We start from the raw sequence: 2,500 nt of genomic DNA on the forward strand, positions 1-2,500 counted from the left end.
GAATTATAGATTTTATTTATTTATTATCCAAATAATAATTGGATCCCAGACGATGACATTTGAATAAATAAAAGCCACGTATTTTCTACAGTGAGATTAGCAGATGTTATTGGTCACATGGTCACATGGTTAACAGATGTTATTGGTCACATGGTCACATGGTTAACAGATGTTATTGAGTCACATGGTTAACAGATGTTATTGGTCACATGGTCACATGGTTAACAGATGTTATTGGTCACATGGTCACATGGTTAACAGATGTTATTGGTCACATGGTCAGCAGATGTTATTGGTCACATGGTTAGCAAATGTTATTGGTCACATGGTCAGCAGATGTTATTGGTCACATGGTTAGCAGATGTTATTGGTCACATGGTTAACAGATGTTATTGGTCACATGGTTAACAGATGTTATTGGTCACATGGTCACATGGTTAGCAGATGTTATTGGTCACATGGTTAGCAGGTGTTATTGGTCACATGGTTAGCAGATGTTATTGGTCACATGGTTAGCAGATGTTAATGGTCACATGGTTAGCAGATGTTATTGGTCACATGGTTAGCAGATGTTATTGGTCACATGGTTAGCAGATGTTATTGGTCACATGGTTAGCAGGTGTTATTGGTCACATGGTTAACAGATGTTATTGATCACATGGTCACATGGTTAACAGATGTTATTGGTCACATGGTCACATGGTTAGCAGATGTTATTGGTCACATGGTCACATGGTTAGCAGATGTTATTGGTCACATGGTTAACAGATGTTATTGGTCACATGGTTAACAGATGTTAATGGTCACATGGTTAGCAGGTGTTAATGCGAGTGTAGCTAATTGCTTGTGCTTCTAGTTCCGACCGTGCAGTAATATCTAACAAGTGATCTACCAATTCCACAACAACTACATATAAATATATGTATGAAATGTATGCATTCACTACTGTAAGTCGCTCTGGATAAGAGCGTCTGCTAAATGACTAAAATTACCTTATACACACAAGTGTAAAGGAATGAATAAGAATATGTACATATAAATATATGGATGAGCGATGGCCGAACGGCATAGGCAAGATGCAGTAGATGGTATAGAATACAGTATAATACATATGAGATTAATAATGTATAATGTATTAATAACCATTAATTAATAATGTAGGATATTTAAACATTAAATAAAGTGGCATTATATAAAGTGACTAGTGATACATTTATTACGTCCATTTATTACATGTATTAAAGTGGCCAGAGATTTGAGTCTGTAGGTTGGCGGCAGCCAGTCTGTGTTCAGTGATGGCTGTTTTAACAGTCTGATGGTCTGTAGGTTGGCAGCAGCCAGTCTGTGTTCAGTGATGGCTGTTTTAACGGTCTGATGGCCTTGAGATAGAAGCTGTTTTTCATCAGACTTGCCTTTAGCTCAGTGGTCTTTTTGCAGTGCAGTAGACCCAGGGTTGGATCACCTGGCAGTCACACTTCCATGCTGATCTGTCTGTGTGTGTGTGTGTCTATCTGTCTGTGTGTGTGTGTCTATCTGTCTGTGTATGTGTGTGTGTGTGTCTGTCTGTGTGTGTGTGTGTCTATCTGTGTGTGTGTGTGTGTGTGTGTGTGTGTGTGTGTGTGTGTGTGTGTGTGTGTGTGTGTGTCTGTGTGTGTGTGTGTGTGTGTGTATTGTGCTCCCAGGGTGAAGTGTGTATAGTAGTGTGTCCTGGGTGTGACAGCTCTGTGGAGCCCCTCCCACTCCGCTCCAAACTTCCTGGATTCATCAACAGCTGCTACTTTGTAAGTCCCGCCCTCCCTGTCACCCAATCACAACACTGGGGGGGAGGGGCTTTAATATTGATCAGCTTTAATATTGTAGATTTTGGCTTCTATCAATGTAATTATCTGCATAATTTCCAATCTCCCATATATTTTTTGGTAAATATATATATATATTATTTATTTGTTTTATTATATTTTCCTTCTTTATTATTGTCCCCTAACCCTCTCATCCTTCCCCTAATTGTAGTAAACTAATAGACAACAACTCTTAGGCTTTTACTTCCAGTTTATACAGACTATATACATTTCACAGACACAGTATATTTTATATTAGTTATTATATTATTTATAGTCCCGTCCTTCAGCTCCCCTCAACCCCTCCCATCTATCTCCTAACACCATCCAGTCCCATCCTTCAGCTCCATCCAGTCCCATCCTTCAGCTCCATCCAGTCCCATCCTTCAGCTCCATCCAGTCCCATCCTTCAGCTCCATCCAGTCCCATCCTTCAGCTCCATCCAGTCCCATCCTTCAGCTCCCCTCAACCCCTCCCATCTATCTCTGAACACCATCCAGTCCCAACCTTCAGCTCCACTCAACCCCTCCCATCTATCTCTGAACACCATCCAGTCCCATCCTTCAGCTCCATCCAGTCCCATCCTTCAGCTCCACTCAACCCCTCCCATCTATCTCCTAACACCATCCAGTCCCAACCTTCAGCTCCACTCAACCCCTCCC

General features: G+C 41.1%; 1 protein-coding gene across 1 annotated transcript in view; it reads left to right on the forward strand.

Moving 5' to 3' along the window:
• LOC106594275 (uncharacterized) overlaps window positions 1-2,500 on the forward strand; it is a 58,978-nt gene that overhangs the window by 25,786 nt on the left and 30,692 nt on the right. Inside the window, 1 exon segment of the mRNA XM_082973932.1 lies at window positions 1,683-1,781. Within this exon segment, the coding sequence (XP_082830058.1) occupies window positions 1,683-1,781 (99 nt within the window).

Source organism: Salmo salar, chromosome 04, assembly GCF_965601325.2.
Source record: "Salmo salar chromosome 04, fSalSal1, whole genome shotgun sequence".
Taxonomy (NCBI): domain Eukaryota; kingdom Metazoa; phylum Chordata; class Actinopteri; order Salmoniformes; family Salmonidae; genus Salmo; species Salmo salar.